At 41.8% G+C, this 22,033-nt stretch overlaps 1 protein-coding gene across 1 annotated transcript in view; it reads right to left on the reverse strand.

Moving 5' to 3' along the window:
- RSU1 (Ras suppressor protein 1) overlaps positions 1 to 22,033 on the reverse strand; it is a 117,580-nt gene that overhangs the window by 92,446 nt on the left and 3,101 nt on the right. Inside the window, exon 3 of the mRNA XM_009887143.1 lies at positions 11,920 to 11,970. Within this exon, the coding sequence (XP_009885445.1) occupies positions 11,920 to 11,970 (51 nt within the window). The remainder of the gene's footprint in view (positions 1 to 11,919; positions 11,971 to 22,033) is intronic.

The following is a 22,033-nucleotide window of genomic DNA, read 5'->3' on the forward strand; positions in this document are numbered from 1 at the left end:
TCTCACTTCACAAGACCAGGAACAGCTTCCTTCCCCTTGTTCAATACTGGAAATTGCATACAGTGATTCACTATGGCAGCTATAGACTTCACCTTGATTTCAAGAGCTTGGGTGAAAGTGAAAGAGAGACTACAGGCTGTACACCAAGGAATAAGAGGACTTTGTTCATGCTTCTGGAAATAAGGATTGGCAACTTGTTATACTTGAAAGCATTTACAAACAAATATGCTCTTTTTTGCCCTGAAGTTAGTGGCAAGTCTTTAGGCACTAAAGTATATTCTCATAAGAGCAGTCTTTCACTCAAGGCGAGTTAGTACACTTTATTCCTACACCAGCAGCAGCTGTTCAAAAGTTCTGATATGATTTCCAAAACATACATAAGAGGGATTAAATGCTACTATTCAATGACTATATAACTCCACACCTAAGTGTCCTGAATCTGGACCTTAGCTCTCTCTCCACATCAAGAGCCAGAAGCCAACACTAGACATCTATCTTTACTAGAGGTGTGATGTTGCCCTCTGTTGGAGAAGAGGTAGTGGGTTAGATGGACCTTTTATCCCAGACAGCTATCATGCAGAGCAACATGCTAAGAACATTTAAGTCAGTTAAAGCAGCTTGGTGTTAAGTGTCTCAGGTGTAACCATTTATAGGAAGTCAAGTGCTTCTCATACCACTACCTATAACTGACTTCTAGATCCAGCTCCTTTTGTATACTCAACCTCTGACAAAGTAGGAAGAACACAGAAAACAAAAGAGGAGAAAAGGAGGTGCATTTTTTTCCCCCCTCCAGTCCCACTCTGCCATTCATCTAGGTTTCAGTCCAGTTCCTCTTGTGGTGGCATAGCCCTTCATGCAGCTGAAAATGCACAGGCTTCAAAAAGTTTCTATTCTGCAAGTGATCTGCAGGATTATTTCTCTGAGAGCTTCTGTGAAGCACTGAAAAACAGCAGGAATCCTCCCAATTTTAAAAGTAAACAAAGTCAGGTGTTTGCAAGATTAAGTCTCCGTTTGCTTTTCATCTAAAAGATGAAATCTAGTCCTTTTTTTTTGTGTGTGTGTGTTTAGCAGGGACCAACATTAAATCAAACATTTCTGAAGACACTCTTAAGAGACCCATATCAAAATTTCCTTTACAATTTAAACTAAAATATAAAACATTTTAGACAAGGAAGCTCAAACGAAAAATGTGACACGAATCAATAAATTACTCGATTGGACAAGTGAAATGATTTAATAAAAATCATAGTCTCCATGAGACGAACACATGGTATGTAAACTGAGTTAAACATTTCAGTTCATTTATACCTTAACACTGAGTGTTCAAAGTAAACATTGTCCCACTGCTGCTTGGGAGATGGTATCTGCAATACTTGCCTATTCATAAAACTGCATGTGAGTAAGCTTATGATCTCCTCAATTAATATGACTCAAAGGCTACAGAAAACCTCTCATTGAATTCAATAGGGTTTGAATCAGACAATGAGGGAAATAAGAATTTTAATTATTTAAAATATGATTAGTTTCTTTGGCATTCACATCTTCAGAAGCTTTAAGCTGCAGAACTCCCGTTTTTTCAGGATGTTTCTTTCGTTAATGAAGTAATTTCACAGTACCTAAAAACATGACGTTCAGTAGTAATGCAAACCTTTACAGGTTCCAAGAGAATATTTATCCAGAACAGCTATTAAAATAGCACTACCTGTCAGAGAAGAGATTTATAAGCCTATGCCAGTTTCACACTAAACCGTTCCACTTAAAAGCTGGTCAAGAGTCATACAGAGTAAAGAGAACCCAATACAGACCTTTGAGAGTGCTGTCAGTCCATTGTAGATCCCAGGTAAGGTTTTCTAGCCAAGAGCATGAACTTATTTCTTAAGCCTAAAGTAAAAGCTGTGGGCTACAGAATATAATAAACACAGTTTTGCAGACTGTTACAGACAGTTAGCATCAACAGGAACTTTTCATGAATAAGGATCCCTTAGAGTAAAGGTCATAAAGACATGAAATGTTACTCACATTTCATGGAGGTGGAAGAATTTAGAAATACTAAATATATAATGCATTCTGTGCCTGCAATATAAGTGTACTCATAGACCTGGAGTCATGTTTAGATTAATTTGACAAGGATTCTGTTATACTGCGAGAGAAGCAATCAGCTTCACCAAAATGAAAGAGGAATTAGCAGAGGGAGAACACAACAGTTTTCATTTTAAATATTCATAGGCATGCTGATATCATACTTGGCAGTTAACTGAAGAGAATCCTGATCCCAAGTGAAGCACTTAGTATTTAATCTACACATCATGTAGTTCAAGTTCTCCCTTTTGCCCTCCCTCCACCCTCTTCCAAAGGTGGATACTAACCTTCCTCACACTGAAAACATTAAGAACAAACTTGCCTCCTTAATCTTCAGCTCTTTCCAGAGACCAGCAGAGTTCTTTTTTGCAATTATCCACAGAAGCACTGCGGTTATGAAAATGTTCTTATGAACATGTTTAAATTATACTATAGCTCACTGATGTGCTACTTTGCTCACAAAGCAATGTATCAATAAATAGTTCTAATTTAGAAGCCAGAGTCTAAGGAGAAGTGCTGTGAGCACGAGACAGACTGAGAAGAGACTGGGAATCAAATGACGTCTAGCAAAGACAAAGGACAAATCTGTTCTTCTCTGGGAAGAAAGCATAAGATGCACTTCAGAGTTTGTAGAGACATACTAGAAACCAGGGACTGAGGTTAGGAAGAGATTACTAGTGAGTCTCCTTCAGGTGTTTAAGTTGTTTAAGTATGATCTTTTCAGAGTTTCACACTGCTGCAGAGCAGCCTGCTTTAGTTAAATCAAACCAGCTGAAGTTCAGCATGTTCCCCTTCCCCTCCCTCAGTATTTTCTTTCCTTCAGTCTATTTAACATGCTTTCTGCAGTTTACAAGAGGGACTAACCAAACGTGCCCTCAACACCAGGTCTTGACAGATACAATAGGTTCCCCCTCACAGGTCAAGGTCCCTTCAGCCTCTTACTCAGCAATACCCACCGACTCATGTGCCTAGCAGTGCTTGTTGACAAAGTCCTGCTTTCACTGTGGGTATCTAACAAACAGTCCATAATTTCAATTTGGTTTTTTGGACAGTATTAGTAGTTTACACTTTTTATACCTCTGAAATGTTTTTCAGATCTCCCATAGGATGATTTTTCACTGCTACTTGGATCAACTGACTCTTCCCCCCATTCAGCATCAGACCGCCATGCTGACGCTGTTTATGGGGGACACCAGCCTGTCCTCTAAACATATACACAGAGGAAGAAACTGCAGCAAAAAAAAAGCTCACTGCTCAAAAGCACATGTGTTTACACGTCATATTTTTGCTCCAGCCCTCAGAGCCGGGAACAAATTAAACTACCTTCTAGTTTGGGGTCCCTGTGCCCAGAACTTAAAGCCACTTCTTTAAGTCTGTATGGTACAGAGTCCTCCCTGTGCCTCCATGTTAGCTGACCCCAGGCTTCAGCTGACTATACGTTTCAGTTCCAAGTACAGAAGAAACTCCTCCTGGGCAAGAGAAACCATGTTACCACAAACTGCCCATCCTCGGATAAAGATCAGGAAATTAGTTCACCCTAAGGTTTATTTCAGTCTACGGTGCCCTGTGTCAAAAATACCAATGGAAGGAGTCAGAGGCCAGATGGGCGAGTGGTCTGAAGGGAACTGCCATGTCATTATCCACTTCAAACCAACACACCCGATTACTAGAACAAAAAGAATACACAGAAAATAGAGTACAAAGCCAAGTATGCAAAACTAAATCCAGTTTCCCCTCAATCTAGACCAAATCTACCTTCTCACCTCTGTCCTTCAATATTAGCAACAAAAGACTTTCACTTGGCTTGTTAGACAGTAAATTCTTTAAGATGATACAAAGTCAAGCTTTTTAATGAAGTAAGTTCACTTGTGCAACATTCACTAGCTTTGAAAATGACAACTTTAAATAGTCTATATCTGACAAGAGGATGTCAACAGTTTTACATTACAACCTGTACATACACATGGGAAAAGATCATTTATATGGGGCTTCCAAAAGAAATAATTACCGCTATTTTAAGCCACTGGTAGATAAGCGAAGACACAAGAAATCTGTACTAAAACATGTCAGAAAACATTGAGACTTAGAAAAAACGAGTTAATGTTTGCAGATGCCTTTTAATAAGAGAAGACCAACAGCTTCTGAAGAACTATATTAAAGACAAGTGATTTGCATCTAGTGCTGTATTTAGTATGTATGCTTACTTATGATGCAAAACTGGCTTTGTTGCCATAAAGCACAAACTTTGACAATTTAATTTATGCATTGATTGGGGTGGTTTCAGCATGCAGCCTTTATACCATTACAGCACAAAACTCTTTCATAAATTATTCTGCTTCATTCTCCCAAAGCTTCTTAAACCCCAAATTCGTATCATTTAAAGCTAAAGTGCTCTACCATCTGTACTTTCTCAGAACCAAAGCTCTGGGCTTTTTTCAGGGAGAAAAAAAAGCTAACAAGGTATTTAATCTAAACATTTGTGCAGAACTCAGATGTCATAAATTTAGTAAGGCGTATGTATAGGGATCTCCTTTTCCCCCCTTCTCACATCCCCCTGTGCACTGCATTCATAAAGACATTTCCCTTTAGAGATCCTTACACCAGAAAGAGGTAGTAAAAAAAAAATAATCAAAATATATAACAAAAATGAAAGGTTTACAGTTCATTTAAAGCACCGCTCCCAAACAGAGTTGAGAGGCAGTTGTCAAGCAGAAGCCCTGTGCTTTGGACACAACCCTAGTTTCACTAGGCAGATAGCTTACTTGCACCATTTCAGGGCATATCATGTCAGTTCAACAGTGTGGAATGACTTACCAGAAGGAAGCAGAGGCAGAAGCAAAGTAGAGGAGAACACAAGAAGTAACAAAGAGTATATGGGCATCTAGCTCCCTGTAGAAGTCAGCAAGTTTCCTGTATAAATAACCTGATACCAGGCAAAATGCAAAGTGTCAGACGATACCAGTGGGAGACACCTTAACACATTTCAGCAGTCTGGACAAGATGTGGCAGCTAGACTGGGAAGGAGTTCAGGACAGACAGGTGCAGTGGTGCTAACTGTCTTTGGACTACCTCCAATAGATCTAGGTATACACTGCAGCCAGAAAGGTGACTTATAAAGGAGAGGCCCTAATATAAAAATGACACCAATCTCACTTAGCAGCGTGCTAAGTGAGATCAAGGACACAGTCAAGATGGTTAACAGCAACGAAGTGACAAGCTCCTGTGCTGGTCATGCACTGAGAGCAAGACAATTTAGGAGATGGTAGAGCAAAGAAGGAGTAAGCTGTGTGAGCAGGAAAAATAGAAAGGAGAAAAGTTTTGAACTGCTCTGCTGGAAGAAGGCCAAATGCACAAGGATGATAACGGGTGACAATGTGGCTGTCAAAGGAACATGATCAATGAGACACAGCTATTCTGACAGGATCAGAAAGTGAACTCAGAAACAAAATTCAGGTATGGCAATGGGAACCAGCAGCTAATGGATCTAACAGATCACCCCACAAAAAGGAAAGGATGAGTAAAGGATTACACTTGAGAATCAAGGAAGAAACAGTGGAAAGAGCAGAGGACAGTATAGGACAGCAGCTCAGAAGAAAGGGAGAGGACAGAGAATGTGACATCAGGTAATACAGGAGAGGTTTGACAAAAAATATAGTTGTTCCTGATCTCTCATCATTCAGACATTTGATAATATTGGGCAAGGAATCAGAGCATGAGAACAAAAGAATAGAAAAAAATAATCATCAAGAGGGAGGTATGAATAGCAGACAACTTTTGAGAACATTCAAAAGCAGCACAAGAATACGATGAAGGCAGCGAGGGCAGGATCACTGGAGGTTAAGGAGACTGAGAAGAACAGCAAAAACTAACCTGCTGTCCACCACTACCTACCGCGCAGGCTGAATCGATACCAGGAGCATGAGCTTCTTCCCACGAAAGAAACTGCTAAAGCTATTTAAACAGTGACCTCTAATGGACAAATCACATACTACCAGTATTTCCACCGACAGCAGAAACACTCAGAGTCCAGGTACGACCAGATAATGACACAAAAGCTAGAATCTCTGAATAGATTCTCCAAATTAGTGCATCAATTTGTCACCTCACGTAGGTATGTAAAATAACTATTACAGAAGTTAAAAGTCATCAAAAGCTTACAGCATATCTCAAAAATAAGCGAAAATAAGACATGTCAAGTTGGCAGCATAATAGTTGCACACGTACAGATGCCCACCAGGGGTACCTGCTGACAATGCTGATGTAACCTTTAACATCCCAGCCTGCTTTCCAGTCACGTCTTCTCCTCTGGGCACTCCTGGGCTGGACTAGAGTTAACCTGAGCTTCCAAAAGCTCTGCACGAACACCTCCTATTCATGATGTAATACAGGGATTTTAATTGTCAAACTTCATCAGCATACGAAGTAAGGATATTAAGTGTGACTGTATTAGGATGTGAAATTTTGTATATATTTTAAGTAGCTGGAGAATACCTTGAGTTTGCCTAGCTATCTAAAGTCTAGAAGTTTCAGTACCACTTCATAAATAATGGCAAAATAGTTCATAAAAGCTGCCCTGCAAGGAAAAAAAACAGTCAGGTAAGGCACAAACCACAGTATATATGCTCAAACAGTTTCCTTCAAAAACGGGTGTTTCTCTAGTTCTAATTCTATTCCAATTATTGCTCACTTACAAATCTAGTGGCATAAGTGGACCAAAAGGCAAAGCCTCATCTACCCTGTTGACTTCAGTTCGAGCCTGCAAAGGTACATTTTTTCCTAGTCGAAGGCAGTCATTTGGTGTTCTAGTGCAGCCAATTTCTAAACAAACCCTAAGTCCTCAAGACAATACGATACACAAACCTTATTCCTAGCTGGAAAAAACACCCTCCTACTCATTCATCTATTTCACACTGCCTCCCAGTGCTGCAAACCATTCTGCTTGAAATAACATGGGGCAAGTCCCAGAGTAGAAAAGACGGCCAAGCTTCGCAATATGTCTTTCCTCTCCTTGACCTGGTCTCCCCGGACATCCCAGTATTCTGCAACTCCCAACCTGTCCCCCAGAACCACTATGAAACCACAAACTCAAGTTGAAGAGTTTTGAACAAAGTAGGACAAAGTTTGATTTCAAGAACAAATTGATGACAAATCCCTTAATGCAAAACTTCAGAAGCCTCACGTCAGTTCAACCTGTTGGCAATCAAGCACTGCGTAAGACAACTGGCACGGTCACCCCAGCATCAACCATGGAGGAGCAATGTAAGAGGAAGCACGCAGGCCGACACCAACACCCTAAGTTCACTTTCACTCTGCACAGGGATGTCAGAAAGAGCAAGTGGCCAACATTGCTGCAGACTTCAAGAGAAGTTACATTCTACGTGAACTTGGGTGAAGCAGTCCTAAGTCGAAGTGCACAAAACAGAATGGATACCCATAAAAATTACTGTCGCACAGAAGATGCAGAAACAATATTTGTGGCTGACCAAACTGATCAATCATGACTTCTACAGAACTACATCCTGTGGCTCCAACTCCCTTCATACCCCTCCAGCACAGTCACCCTAATTCCCTACCACTTGTTGTCTTATTAACAATCCCACCGAGCAGGACGTGACTGCCACCTGTATGTCCCCCAGCTACCACCAAATGACATGGAACAAAGACAACTTGGTCACTCCTACCCAAATTAATCCACCATGCTGAAGGGCAGATCTCTATCATTCAGCCACTCATTCCTACAAATTTGAGGAACATTTGTCAGGACATCTATCCCATTTATTCTGATATTAGCCAAGGGGTTCAAAAGACACCTGGGTCAGGACCAGACAACCTATGCAGGCTAATAGCACAAGCATGACTGTCTTTAATTTTGCTTCTCAGCTGTGTACTGGATAGAAGGCTTTAAATCACTAAATGACAGAATGAAAAACTCCCAGTATAATATATGGAGACACTGGCCCCTATGTCTACATTAAGTTAAGAAAGAACACAAATACTCACATTCTCCCTCTGCTTTCACCTGGATTGTCACAGGAGACCCCAAAGTGGAATTATCCCAGGTTTGTCACTTAAGCAGCAACTGGTTCAACAAGACTGCAGAATCACAGCTATTTAGCTTGCCCTAAAGTTTTGCTTCTGATTTTGAAGCACAAAAAGTTGTCATCAAGCAGCAAAGGACAGGCTCAACTGTTTCAGAAGTTACCTAGAGCAGAGGCAGCCCGTTCAAGACTCCACTGTTAGCACGGCACCAGACAGCTGAAAAAAATCCATCCTAATATTCTCCAGAAAAATCAATGTAGAATTGAATACTTCTGATAATGAATGATTTAGACATGTAAATGCACAAGCACCAGCCATATGAATGGCATACTAAAAACACTGACAAAAACCATGCCACAATAATATTCTAAGCAGTATGATGGATTTAACAGTGTGGCCCTCACGCTTGCTAATGAAACTTTACTTACTTTTAATAGAGTTTGCTGGCAAAAATATGAACTATGGTTACATAAAAATATGCATATCCAATTTTTACATGTATTTATTCTTCCAGATAGACATATTTACTCTAAACAGCAGAAAAAAAGCAAGCAGAACACTCATTTAAATGGCAGAAAACTAGTAGAAGATGCTAATATGACCTTAGTGTAGCATGTCAAGTGTCACTGCCACCAGCTTCCTAGTCATTTTAAGAACAATCTGCTAAGACAATTAATTACATAGCTTAAAAGATTAGGTCAACAGTGTCAAATATGAGAATATGAACTTGAAATTTAGCCTTTTAAAAATGTGTGCTGTCTATTTAAATGTCTACATCAATTTGTGAAAGAATAGTAAGTTTCAGAATTGATGAGTTACTTATCAGGAGAAGCAGTGGTTTTACCTTCCCATAAAAGAAACCTAAACATAGCAATTAGAAAGCCTGACAGAATCCCTTGGCTGAGAGAACAGATATACTTGCAGCCTGCCGATCTAAGGGCTACTTTAGAAGAAAACAGTAATTAAAAGTTGAGATTTAATATAACACAGTTATAGAATAGCGGCAATTCTTAAACTGGTATTTTGAAAACTGAAACTGTTTTAAACAAATGGCAAACTCTACATTTTTCTTGAATAGTCAAAGTCAATCTGAACACATCCTTCTTGGACATCTCTTATTACCATATCTTTTTCCCCCCCAGTCAGGTCTACAGCTAAGACTCATGGCTAGGACATAGGGTAGTTACTCAGCTTTCAGTTCTGGTGCTCATGCTGAAGCTTGTCACTCTCTCCAGGCTCAGTTCTCAGACAGCCAAGTGATTCAAGTCTCTTTGCAGGAGTTTCAGCCTGTCTTCTCTTCCTCAGAGCCAGGCAGATATCTGCTGCCTGCTCAGCCAGTTGCATGTTCAGCTGAACTCACCCTTTAGCTTCATGTGAGATTTGTAAGGTGTCACATGGAAGAGATGCTTAAGTCCTTGGAAGCGTGTTAGCTTTCAACAGTTGTAGGATTTTTACAAATCTCAGAGAAAGAATAGCCAAGTTTACCAACAGTAATGCTTACAACTCGCTTCATCCTTGTGCCAGGCAAGCAGCCATTCAGACAGAAGATACCGGAGGAAATAATCAGCACCAGAGAGAAGTTCTGCCTGGCAGCACAACATGCCCAACTTTGGATGAGTTGAACAACCACAAGCGTTAGATAGAGGTGTGCAGAATGAACTGCTATCTCAAAGCACCTGCAATCCTCTAAAAGCTGCAAGTAAAGCTGAAGTGGCTGGATACAATTAACTGCCCAGCTTTTAAGCAGCTCAAGTTCAGAGACAGACATCTCCTTTCAGTGACCTGAGGGAACACAAAAGCCACCAGCTGGGTGGCCCCCATAGTCCAGCTCCATCAGTGGCTCACAGATGCCAGAGGGCAATATGCCCAAAGCAAGTTTACCGTAATGCTTTCCCAAAACATTCTCTCCAGCTATTTATTACTTCATGACCTCCTAAACCAGGGGTAGAGCTGTGTGTTTAATAGCGATGCTTACAGTTTTCCCTGCCTGAATTTGTCTGTGAATTTACCCATCGGTCAACATTTACATGTTAGATGGCTGAAAACTGCTGGTCATATTTATAAACATATTGAGATTTCTTTGAAAACTACAATAGGGACAAAACCAAATAGTAACAAATAATGCCACTCTAGAGGACACTATACAATCAGAAGCAGGGCCTAGAATAACTAATTCGTACTTCTCACCATCACCCACATAGTGCCCATAATTTTATCTATTTACTACTAGTACTACAAACCCTTTAAGCTACACATTAGTACCCAATAAACAGCAAAGCATTTAAGTGCTAAAATCTAAGAATATTTTCATTTTTGCCTCACGCTTAATCCTCTGCAAATGCTCAGAGCCTTAAGTGAGATTTTTGCATTAATACATATACTTTACAGAATCACAGAATGGTTAGGGTTGGAAGGGATCTCTGGAGATCATCTAGTCCAACCCCCCTGCCAGAGCAGGGTCACCTACAACAGGTTGCACAGGACAGCGTCCAGGCGGGTTTTGAATGTCTCCAGAGTGGGAGACTCTACAACCTCTCTGGGCAGCCTGTTCCAGTGCTCCACTACCCTCAAAGAAGTTCCTCCTCATGTTAAGATGGAACTCCTATGTTCAAGTTCATGCCTGTTACCTCTTATCCTATCACTGGGACACATATTAAATAACACATACTATCTTACAGCTTGTGCAGCAAGTCGTTCAGAGTTCAATAGGCTGGATTTTATTGGTATGTTTTTTGGGTTGTTTTTTTAAAACCCATTTCAATCTGTAAAGCCTTTCTTGGGTATAGCCTGGCACATGCCAAAGCACCTACCCAGTTATCTTTTTACATGCAACTCCTTTGGTGGCTCCATTCGTCTCCCCATTTCATGCACTCTTAAAAAAATTCAGCTCCAAAAAGGGAAGGACTGGTTTGGGCAGAAATCCACTGGCACACGCAGAGAATAGACAAGGACAAGCACAACATCAACATTTTTCTTCTCTTAGAAGATGCACAATAACAAGGATCAAACAAAACTCACTGCTTGTGTTTTAACAACCATGAAGCAGGAACATTTGCACAAGACAGTGATGGGTAAACCTGAAGCATATTCCTACAAAAAAAAATATTTCTTTTTGCCTTGCAAAAGTCAGTCTGATATCTGCCTCCACTAAATTAAGTCCCACATTTATGTTGCTCTCATGACATGCTATTCATCAATACCTCACTTAAGGGTTTCTTTACTGTGAGAAGCAGGATCCATAGGGTAATAACTGAAGGTGGTGTGTGCAGTACGAGCAAGAGACAACTTGCACTCAAAAGATTTTTTTGACAGAAGCAGATCGCTTGACTTTCATGACTGAGCTCACATTCAGTTCGCCTTGCGTGCATATATTTAGTTATAGATATAATGCAGTTGAGTTGTAATTTATTTTCACTTGCTTCAGTTAAATAATTATCCATCTATTAAAACACAAACTATTATTTCTGATAAAGTTACAAATTCAAAAATCCTCACCTAAATTTAAGGACTTCAGAACTATGGTAGGGAATGGATTTTTGGCTGAACTGGTAACAAGACTAAGAATTACAGATCTTCCAGTACGTGGTAGATCTGTATTAAAGTTGGAAAGGCATATTGAACATGGATGTTAAGTCTCATTCTCAATCTCTATTTCTAATAAAGTGCTTCACCAAGAAGCACTCTTCTTATAGAACGCAGTGTCACAGTTTAAAAAAAAAAAAAATTATCAAACTAGCAGTGTCAGCTTTTCAGTATTGCTCAACTGCCTGTAGTGAAATCCAAAAACAGGAGCATACTTACTTGTAAGCTTGTTGTGACTCAGAACCAGCTGTGTGATATGAGACAACGTAACTGCAAATGAAGAGAGAAAGAAGTTAGTTTATGGACATGGCAACTGAGAGCTTGTATCTATTTTAGCTAAAAAAAGAGGCAAGTTACTCTCTCCGCTCCAGTAACTCCAGATTCACGTGCACTGTCACAAACAAGTTCACTTGTCATAAACAAGGCAAGCTCAAGACTTAAGGACATATGCTGCCCCTTTACTTCACTTTTCTGTTACTGCATCAAACACAACTTGTGCAGCAAGTACTGGTGCCTCCCAGCAGAGGTCTGGTTCTGGGCACACGAACACCTTCCTCATTTCCACCCTTTGAATCCTTCCCAAGGAAAAACTGATAGGTACTCCAACGTTTATCCCAACAGAACACAGGCCACACAAGCAATTACATTTCCACATGTTCCCAACTCCTAAGTACCAATAGCTGAATTTACAACCAATTTACAATCTGCGAAGCACAGTAGCAGACTAGCATGGGCGTTGCATGGTGAATGGTCGGGTCACAACGTGCAGTATTTACCCAAATTAATTGAATAATCTGATTGATCAAAGCCCCTCAGATTCCACCTTATTGAACAAACCAGTGTGGGGCACAGGGCAGCTACAGAGACCAGCACTCCCCCTACACTTCTTCATCCTGTACATTTCTTCTTGTCTACTTCCACCCTCCACATCTCCATCTCATCCATAGCCCACAATTGACAGTATCTGATTAGAAAAATATGCTAAATAGTCAAAGGAGAAACTCACACCTTGAAGGAGTTCTCAAACAATCCCCCTCCCTGTAAAAATTTTGTAGTATTTTACTGGAACTAGAAAAATTGAGATATTTTAGTCACCTACACCTTTTCTTTACTTCCAGTGTAGTCTCTTCAAAACAGCTCTATAAACTGCCTTGCTGCCCCTCCTAGGCACCTAGGAACTCTTCCTGCCTGAAGGACAGCTGTAGCACTACGTCTCTCATCCCTCATAGCTTTCCTTAGGCAACATATATGACTAACGTTAGCCCAGAGACAGCCCACGAGAGTCCTGCTGCCTTAGGGAATGAAGATATCCTGGGGAGCACGTGTGAAAACTGGCCACGATCATCAATACTTACTAAATCACAAGTTGGAGGAAACAGCTTGGAGAGCTTTCACTTACTGATATAGCAACATGTTTCAGCTAACCCTTGAAAGCTCATGACTTATGCAAATCCAACCTGTTAGCAGAATGAAAGCAACCACCCAAAAGCAGAAATGGAATGCTCAGTGTTAAAAAAAAAAAAAGCCTCACCACCATTCGCTGTGCAATTGCAGGTCATGGAGGAAGGAAAGGCAGGGAGGAGAAAGGAAGAAACCGTGCACCCACCCTAAATTTCTCCTAAAATATGAGCACTCTAAGTACTGCCTGCACCACCTCACAAAGCAGAACAGAAGGACAGAGAAAGAAGCCCATAGAAAGTCTGCAAGAGTACTGTATAAGAACCAGCACTAAAGGGCAGACAAGAGCAGCCGCCTCCACAAAGAGCTCTAAGCTTTAAAACATAAAAGGCACATCAGCACCTCAACCATAAGCAACTACAAGTCTATAAGACACATGCACATCTATGGGGCCAGATGGGATCCACCCAAGGGTACTGAGGGAGCTGGCAGATGTGCTCACCAAGACACTTTCCATCATTGATAAATGTTCTGACTAACTGGGGAGGTCCTAGTTGACTGGAGGTTAGCAAACGTGACGCCCATCTACAGAAGGGCTGGAAGGAGGATCCGGAGAACTTCAGGCCTGTCAGTCTGACCTCGGTGCTAGGAAAGGTTATGGAGCAGATCATCTTGAGTGCCATCACACAGCATGTCCAGGACAACCAGGCAATCAGGCCCAGTCAGCGTGGATTTACGAAAGGCAGGTCCTGCTTGCCTAACCTGATCTCCTTCTGTGACAAGCCAACCAGCTTAGTGGATGAGGGAAAGGCTGCGGATGTTGTCTACCTACACTTTTACTAAAGCATTTGACACAGTTTCCCACAGCATTCTCCTGGAGAAACAGGCTGTTCATGGCTTGGATGGGTATACCCTTTGCTGGGTAAAAAACTGTCTGGATGGCCGGGTCCAAACAGTGGTGGTGAATGGCGTTAAATCAAGTTGGCAGCCAGTCACAAGTGGTGTTCCCCAGGGCTGAGTACTGGGGCCAGTTCTGCTTAATACCTTCATCAACAACCTGGATGAGGGGATTGAGTGCACCCTCAGTAAATTTGCAGACAACACCAAATTGCGCAGGAATGTTGATCTGCCTGAGGGTAGGAAGGCTCTACGGAGGGATCTGGACAGGCTGGATCAGTGGGCCAAGGCCAATGGTATGAGGTTCAACAAGGCCAAGTACCAGGTCCTGCACTTGGGTCACAACCACCCCATGCAGCGCTACAGGGTTGGGGAAGAGTGGCTGGAAAGCTGCCTGGCGGAAAAGGACCTGGGGGTGTTGGTCGACAGCCAGCTGAATGTGAGCCAGCAGTGTGCCCAGGTGGCCAAGAAGGCCAAGAGCATCCTGGCTTGTATTAGAAATAGCGTGGCCAGCAGGACTAGGGAAGTGATCGTCCCCCTGTACTCAGCACTGGTGAGGCCTCACCTGGCATACTGTGTTCAGTTTTGGGCCTCTCACTCCAAGAAAGACATTGAGGTGCTGGAGCGTGTCCAGAGGAGGGCATGATGCTGGTGAAGGGTCTGGAGCACAAATGTTATGAGGAGTGGCTGAGGGAACTGGGGTTGTTTAGTCTGGAGAAAAGGAGGCTGAGGGGAGACCTTATCTCTCTCTACAACTACCTGAAAGAAGGTTGCAGCAAGGTGGGGGGTCTCTTCTCCCAAGTAACAAGTGATAAGACAAGAGGAAATGGCCTCAAGTTGTGCCAGGGGAAGCTTAGATTGGATATTAGGAAAAAGTTCTTCACAGCAAGGGTTATCATACATTGGAACAGGCTGCCCAGGGAAGTGGTTGAGTCACCATCCCTGGAGGTATTTAAAAGACTGGTAGATGTGGCCCTTAGGGACATGGTTTAGTGGTGGAGTGGGCAGTGCTAGGTTAATGGTTGGACTCAATGATCTTAAGGGTCTTTACCAACCTAAATGATTCTATGATTTAACACTATGGATTACTGACACATATAGCTAAATACAGGAATGCAATTTACACCCCAAAAAAATAATAGAGAAGATGCTGGAGACAGTTACAAGCTTGTGAACAAATGCCTAAGTACCCTTATGCATTTATTTCTCTTGGTTTAGATATTTTAATAGCTGTGACAATCAGCAAATGTCAACATTTTGTGGGCCCTTAATATCCAAGCCAAGTAAGAACACAACCAACAGAAGGGCAACCCTACCAGTTGGCATCCTGAGATAAGAAGTGCTGTAGTCTGACATCTCCAGCTCCAAGACAACTTAATCTAGATTAGAGCCAGATCCAAACTGACATCACCAAAGCCAGGAAAAAAAAAATAAAAATCTTTTCCTACATTTAACTTAAGAAAAAAGTAATTCCAGAGCTCTCAGGCTTTGCCTAGACTCACCAGAAACAAGAAAGCAGCCTTGCTCCACTGTATTTAAAGAGAAACAATGATTTTCCTACCAGGCAGTGGAGTTACCTACCCTGCACTAGCCTGTTTCTTCCCAACCCCACAAGGAGAGTAACAGATACTTTTCGTTGCAATGTAAACAGCTTGTGTGCCCATCCACTTAATGTCCTCCTGTCCAAGAGGGCCCTTTTTCCTCCTCATAAGCCAATACAGGAAAGGTCCGATTAGTCAAGTAATATCTTCCCCAAGCCTCAAACATTCAAATAAATCGTAGGTTATCAAAAAGGCAGGAAAAAAAGCACACAACACATAGCAAAGACTTCCACCAGCTTTGTACTCTCAGTGCCTCTCATTAGTGGCAATGGTGAGGACTAACTAGCTACATCACCATGCCTTTACAAACGGCCATGCCCGTGTCAGGCAGCTCTGCCCGTTAAGGATACTGAACAGTGCCTTTAAGGCCGAAGCGTGGAGCGTTACAAAGAGCAGGGCTCTAGCTGCTGGCACCAGAACCAGGAGATGGCATTCCAGCTTGCTTCTTGAAGATTTGGGGTACAGGAACATTTCAGAATTTCTCCTTTGCCCTTCCCAAGACAGTAGCAATTGAAAGTAAGATTTTTGTTTAATCTGCTTTTTTTAAAAAAAAATAATCTATTATGGGTTTTTGATACCATACAAAGTTGCTTCCACCCCACTTTAAGATTTGTTTGCAAAGCAGAGAAGTTGAACTACAGTGGCAGAGCAAGACCAACTAAGACCACCTCACCTCCATACTAAAAAGTCAACATCTCACCATGAGCACGAAGGACAACTGGACTCCTAACAGGTGGGACCCCTGCATCGCTCCTGCCAGGCAAAGATCTGAACACCCATGCTGAACTGCAGGTGCAGGGACTGGAAAGTCAAATTGGGCAGCCAGGCATGGAACTTTTGCACTAATTCTTTTTTCCTTTGAAGTTGATGCTTCCTTTAGTTTATTAAAGCAGAACTAAGACCAAAGCTGTCACCACACTTCTGTGGCCTTGGCCAATTCGTTCCAGTTTTGCACAGAACTTTGACAGCTTCAGGACAGAATCCAAAATTCAGATAATCCATTCTTTACTTTATTAGAGTCCATAATGAACTTCATTACATTAAAACCAGCAATCCCCATTACATGCCTTTTAATAAGCAGCTAGACCAACTTGAGAAACCACATGAGGAAAGGCTCAAATTTAGGTCATACATACACCAATACGGCAGACCTTTCTCAACTCTCTTCTGCCTTGCCTATGAGCCACCTCTTCAATGAAGAGGGTATGACTTCTATGAATGATTATTTGTTAACACTAAGGCTAGACATGTCCAAGGTTATCAAAATAAAACAAACTTTAAGGCAGTGGCAAGGAAGTAGTCCTGATCTCCTCTGTGCCCCATGAAGTGAAAGGTCCATTTAAAGCACACAAATCACAGCAACAACTCAAATAGACTAAAAGAAGTTTTTAGGATTTTCTGTGCCTGTGGTCAAAATGTAATTCAGTATTTAAAAGAAAAAACATAGCAAATAAGATTTGTGACTCCTGCAAGAAGCCAGCTTACGAGGAGACACCACTTGCCTGCAACTTATTTGCACCACAGAAGTATAAAGTCACTGAACCGCACTAAGTGCTAGACAGCAGCTAGTACATGCAAGTACCTGCTCTGGAACACTTACAAACTGAACTAAGAAACAAAAGAGTAAGAAAAGGAAGTGTTTTACTAATAAAGAACTGAGACAGACCCTGACTCAATCCATGTTCACGCATATGGTGACCCTTCCCTGCTGTGACAGCATCATTTCTATACATAGGAAGTGAAGATGCTTATTCAAGGGCAATGAAGCTTTGGGGCTGCAGGCCCAAGTTTTTAGATGACAAAACTTAATTTTTTTTTTTTTTTCAAGAAAAAAAAAAACCACCAACAAACCCACAAACAGGAAGACTCCAGAGACCTTGCTGAACCAAGATAAGACATTGTCTGCCCCACTGGAGGAAGTTAATGCAGGATGAGCATTACAGTATTGTACAAAATGACTTACAAGTGATCTGCCCTCCATCTTCTGTGGTTTGGTTATTTTAGGAGTGGACAATTATATCAACACTAACTTTCTGACAAAAAAATTCTAGGCGTGTTAATTCCTACCACACAAGCATGTACTTTATGTAAAATATGAATAGCTTACAGATGGAATGATAACGAGAACAAATTAACACTTACAGAGTAAATAGGATTTCATCCAATATTCCTTCCCTGACAACAAGACAACTTGAGACATCTGCTGCTCTGTAATTCGGGCAAAATAATTCTCTTAATTCATAGCTTCCCCGTATCGATCACTTAAATAAATTGGAGATTAGAGACTGGTCCCTACTCCAACAACAATTCCATGATGGCTGTTTAAAGTCCTATCAACAAATGCCCTAACTATCAGGCTAGGGAAAAGGCACACTATGTCCTACTTGAAGCCGATTGTTCACCCTACAGGATGTCTATTAATGCTCTCCACCATTACTTGTCCCATACTGGGTGCTTTGTAAACAAATGTTTTTTCACAATATGGAATTAAAAAAAAATAGAACACTTCCACAGGGCAAGACATTTTTAAAAACTATTCACGTATAGATGCACAAACATAGTGTAGATGTGCTCTACCAAACGTTATTTTTGTTTTATCACATGCTAGAATAAGGAAAGCCTTTAAAGTTTAAAACTGTTTCACATGGTTTCTGCATTAGTATGATGAGCTAAAGCACAGAACACCTAGATCAAGGGACATTTTTAGTCTCAAACAAAATCTCTTTTCTACAGAACATCTTTGAAAAGAGTTTTCTCATACTACATTTCTGAAAGGCTCAAAAATTCAGATGCTCTGAAAGCCTGTAGCACAATTCGAGTTTCTACTTTAAGTCATTAGAAGAAGATACGGAAGAGACTGGATTCGAGGAATATTCCAAAAATAGAACTCAACTTCTGACAACATTAATGAACTCCAGAGCAAGCAGCAGCTCAGGGACTACTGAACTTTTCTTTGTGAATCTGAACACCACATTATATATAAGCTGATAACTCCGCTCTCCCTTTACTAAACACAGAAGTGGGAAGAGATGTAGAGGCTGCCAAGCTTCTAGGTCTCAGCTAGTTTAAGGCAGTTTTCAGATACTGAGTGTCAGTCTCCATCCAGATAGGAAAAGTATGTCTCTTTCCAAATCAAGATGAAATTGCTATTTGACAGAGGCAAGTTTGTTCTGTTTTGTCTCTCCCACAACTGCTACAGAGGGTGGAAGTCAAGGAAAAAGAAAATAGAAGTGGCTGTCCTGTATTGTAGCAAGTCATTCACAAGGCTGGAAAGAGAGGCCAGAAGAGATCCCACCCAAGCCAGGGCATATCTTCCCCTTTGCCTTTTTTCCTCTCTCCCCCTTATAACACCAGTTTTCTATGGTCACTTATGATTATTTTTTTATTTTTAAACACACATAGACAAGAATAAGTCTGCACCTGAAGGAAGAGGATAGGGACACTGAGCAGATGCAACATGGTGCACTGCTTCCAAATCCCTGTGTTGTGGTGTAACCCCAGCTGGCAACTAGGACCACGCAGCTGCTCACTCCCCCTCTGCCTCAGTAGGATAGGGAGAAAAGGGAGAAAAAGGGAAAAAATCCCCACCCTCTTGGGTTAAGATAAAGACAGTTTAGTAGAACAGTAACAGAAGAGAAAATAATAGTAATAATGGTAGCCCATCCCGAGCAGTGATCGCCAATTTCTGCCCCCGTTTATATACTAGGCATGACTACAGTATGGAATACTCCTTTGGCCAGTTTGTGCTTTCTGTGCTCCCTCTCAGCTTCTATGGGAAGCTGAAAAAGTCCTTGACTTAATATAAGCATTACTTAGCAACAACTAAACCAATATATTAACAACATTCTCATACTAAACCCAAACTACAGCAGCACCTAGGAAGAAAATTAACTCTATCCCTGCTGAAACCAGGACACATTGTGTCTGCACTAACTCTATGTGAATTAAACTAAGAAAGCTTAAATATGAGTCCACTCTGCAGCAAGTACTCACATGTTCAGTGGGACAAGGCTTGGTCCTTTTCTTGAAGAACAACCAAGAATATAGGAATCAGCTTACTTTAAGAGTTACTGTCCACTGCAGGGGGTAGGCAGGATTCACAACCATGAAATAAGTACACAAGCCAAAATCCCTATCAGGGGCTACTGAACACAGTAACAGGAGTATCCTCCAACCTAGTACGTCCTTAAACCTCAAATGGCTGAGAACAGGGAAAACACCACCAAAATGTTCCCTCCAATCGTAACCCAACCTTATCGTTATCTCTGAACATCCACTAGTGGCCCTCAAAGACAAGATGCTGTGAAAGAATAGACACTGGGCATGAATCATGATGGTTGTTTTTAACAAAGACCTTTATTTCTGAAAAGGCAAGCTTTAACACTGCACTGGAAAGATATCCAACACAACTAGAAGGTAAGGCACCAGGTCAGCCTCATTTAACTTCCACGTCAGTTCTGAGAGCCAGAGAAACCCCAAACACCCAATCTATACGAGAAACAATCACCCATAAGGAGTCAGATGACAGGGACAAGCAAGTTGAACAGTTACCAAACCACTACCTAAAATTCAGAGGTAATACCTATTCAATACTTTCTTAAAGTCATATTTGGAGGAAGTTATTCCTTCTCCAGATAGAAAGTAGCAAATACCTTGATGATTACAAATAAAAAAACCAAACCAAAAACCCAACTTACAATGCAGAGTAACTGAAAAAGCAAAAAGGTCTCAATTAACTGAGCAAAACCCAATCAACATTTCCCCCTCCCCTACCTTCCATCTCGAATTGGAGAAGGCCCCAAATCCCCACGCTAAATCAAGTCACATGATGCCACCAAGAGTATCTGCACACAGACTTCTCTGAAGCAGTGTACCTAGGTTACCACAAGACTACACTTCATCTAGGGAGCTCCTTGCCAAACAAGCTGCAGATGCTTAATTAGCAACTTGGTAACTGGGACCACCTGTGGACCACAACATCCCACATTGTCATCCCCAACCCTGCCTGCACAACAAACCCAAACCAGTGTGTGTATAAGACAAGCTTTTTCTACTTTAGCATTACTGATATGCTTCAACATTACCTTTTTCACCCTGCCTGAAAGATCAAACCTGGCAAATTAACCATGTGTCTTCATGCTGATAATAGGCACCGAGGCTACTTAACAAAAGCAATAGTACTCTGTTGCTGCCCCATACTCTTAATGCATTAGTTTATCTGAAAGGTGTTAAGTCTAGTTCTGAAAACAGGTCTGTAGTTAATGCAAGCTAAATACTACTTTGTCTCAAACAACTGTTCATCCAATAGAAATACAGTGAAGCTTTCTATTTAACATGAGTTGATATATACGGGCTTTACAACGTAATCTTCCTGAAATCCCAGGCACAACCTAGAATCAGGAAAGGAATCAGTAAAAGATGAAGACTTAAGTAGGGAACCTAGTTTGGCAAAACCGTACTTGTCTTCGTCCTTCACTGATATAAGCGAAGATACTCTGGTGTGCTCCCAACTCTGCAGACAGTGGTGAGTTGGTAGAGAGCCATAAGTTTCACTGAACTCATTTCCATCACGTAAAAAGAGCTACATACATTTGCTCCTGATTGCTATCAAGTTTAACAAACATAGTAAAGGCTTAACCCAGGATATGGTTAGAGTTTCAAGTACATCGGTTGGTTTAGACTTTGCTTTTTTCTCGTTACATCATGTATATTCAGGAAAATTTCAGCCTGTGGCACACTACAGCCAGCCACAACTTTAACTTACTGTGTATCAGCTGTACCATAACATCACACACACTCTTGGCCAAAGCAAAAGCAGTTACCTGCCTTGCTCTTCATTTACAAATGCCCCAGAACTGTGACAGTACATTGCTATTGGTACATTGCATTTGATGTAAGTTAACTTACAGTAAATGCAACATACCAGTAACAACACACTGTGACAATTCTGGAAGCACATGCAATCACACGATATCCAAAGCATGACATCGCTGTATCTGTGACACAGTACTACCTCACTCTCCTTCAGAGACCAGCCCTGCCTTGCTGCAGACTGATGGCACCTTATCCCCTCCAAAAACCAGTGGAGATGCTACTTGGCTGGTGGCTCTGCTTCTCTAGCAGGGAGAGGAGAGGACAGACAGGAGGCAAAGTCTCCCCATCACTCAAGTGCCGGAGCGACAGCAGGGACAGGCAGGGAGCGCTTAGAGTCGCAGTCGGTGCGTGGGCAGAGGTGATGGGAGAGAGGGGCAGCAGTCCCCGCTCCCCACGCTGGTCTCCCCGGTGCAGCGGAGCCGTGGCTCTCCGCAACACACGCTCACGGCCCGTTACAGTGCTGCCGAGAGCCGCAGCGTTTCCTCCTACCCCCGATATCCGAAGCTTCGGGACACCCCCGGCACAGCGGGGGCTCGGCCGGCCCCACCACCGCCGAGGGCCCG

This window comes from Charadrius vociferus, unplaced genomic scaffold (assembly GCF_000708025.1).
Source record: "Charadrius vociferus isolate BGI_N301 unplaced genomic scaffold, ASM70802v2 scaffold126, whole genome shotgun sequence".
Lineage (NCBI taxonomy): Eukaryota > Metazoa > Chordata > Aves > Charadriiformes > Charadriidae > Charadrius > Charadrius vociferus.